Here is a 1242-nt window from a genome sequence, read left to right as displayed (position 1 = left end):
AATTAATACAAAACTAATAAAACTATTTCTTATATATAATTGTTAAAAAAAAATATTTTTCAAAACTTTTTCATTTTCCACAAAATTAATTAATAAATCATTTCTTATATATAATTATTAGAAAAAACCACATACCAGTAGGATATTCTAAATTATTGAGAAGAAATTTGTCCAATGCACAACCATCAGCATTCAATAATTCTACTTTATCACCATTACCATCATCAACAAAGCATGAATGTACCACTGCACAGAATGTATCAACAGTTTCTGAATCGCATGTCCATTTATGATATACTGGTTGTCCAATGGTACCAAATTGAACTGGTTGTCCTGATGGTCCACCATCAAGAATCTACAAAAAAGAAAAAAAATTCATTGATATAAGAAATTTTTCATATAAATTTCCCAGTTCTTTTTTCATCCTTTCAATTCATTTGTTAGGATTAATTAAAAATTTAATAATTAATAGTAATTTTAATTTTAAATTTCAATAAATATATGCATAACTATATTTCTTTTCAAATTAATTGTCATTGCTATTTCTTTTTAAATTTATAATTAATTGAAATAAAAAAAATAAAATAAAATAAAATAAAACCTCATATCGACAGACAGGCATTGGTACAATTTGTGTTGCAAATGCGGTTGTAATCTCGGAAACTTCAATTTGTGTGCTGACAGTTTTATCAGCTTCCATGTAAAAGCATTGTACCCGATATGCACGATCAACTTTTGTAACAAACAATGGATGAAATGAAATGACGACAGTTGCTGTGACAAAAATACCACGTGGATTTAATGATCGTGTCCTAGCAACATTACAGGTATCAAATGGAAGTTCAATTCCAGCTACCTGTCGACCACCTTCATCATTACGGCATCCTTGTTCATCATACAATCCTTTTACGTATACATGTCCTGAATAATAATTTAAATAATTACAGGATATATTAAATAATAATTGGAAAATTTTTATTCTTATATCTAAAATTTCATAATCATTAAAATATAATAAATTATAAATTTTAATAATGAAAAATGTATTACAAACAAGAATTATCTGGGAATTTCGATAAGTTTATTAATTTTAATATTAGAATTATTATTATTATTATTGTTATTTTTTATCATTTTATTATTATTATTATTACTATTGTTATTATTACTATTATTATTATTGTTACCATTATTATTACTATTATTATTATCATTATTATTATTATTATTATTATTATTATT

General features: G+C 23.5%; 1 protein-coding gene across 1 annotated transcript; it reads right to left on the bottom strand.

Annotated features, from left to right (window-relative positions):
* Positions 1-135: 135 nt before the first annotated feature.
* LOAG_15788 (cuticlin 1) lies at positions 136-700 on the bottom strand (the record flags this gene model as incomplete). Its single annotated transcript, XM_003151275.2, has 2 exons — positions 136-355; positions 602-700. Coding segments are annotated over 2 exons (318 nt in total), but the record flags the coding sequence as incomplete, so codon positions are not given.
* Between the last annotated feature and the right edge of the window lie 542 nt (positions 701-1242).

Source organism: Loa loa (assembly GCF_000183805.2).
Source record: "Loa loa unplaced genomic scaffold supercont3.2733, whole genome shotgun sequence".
Lineage (NCBI taxonomy): Eukaryota > Metazoa > Nematoda > Chromadorea > Rhabditida > Onchocercidae > Loa > Loa loa.
The sequence above is the reverse complement of the archived record's forward strand: the minus strand, read 5'-3'. Positions and strand labels throughout refer to the sequence as shown.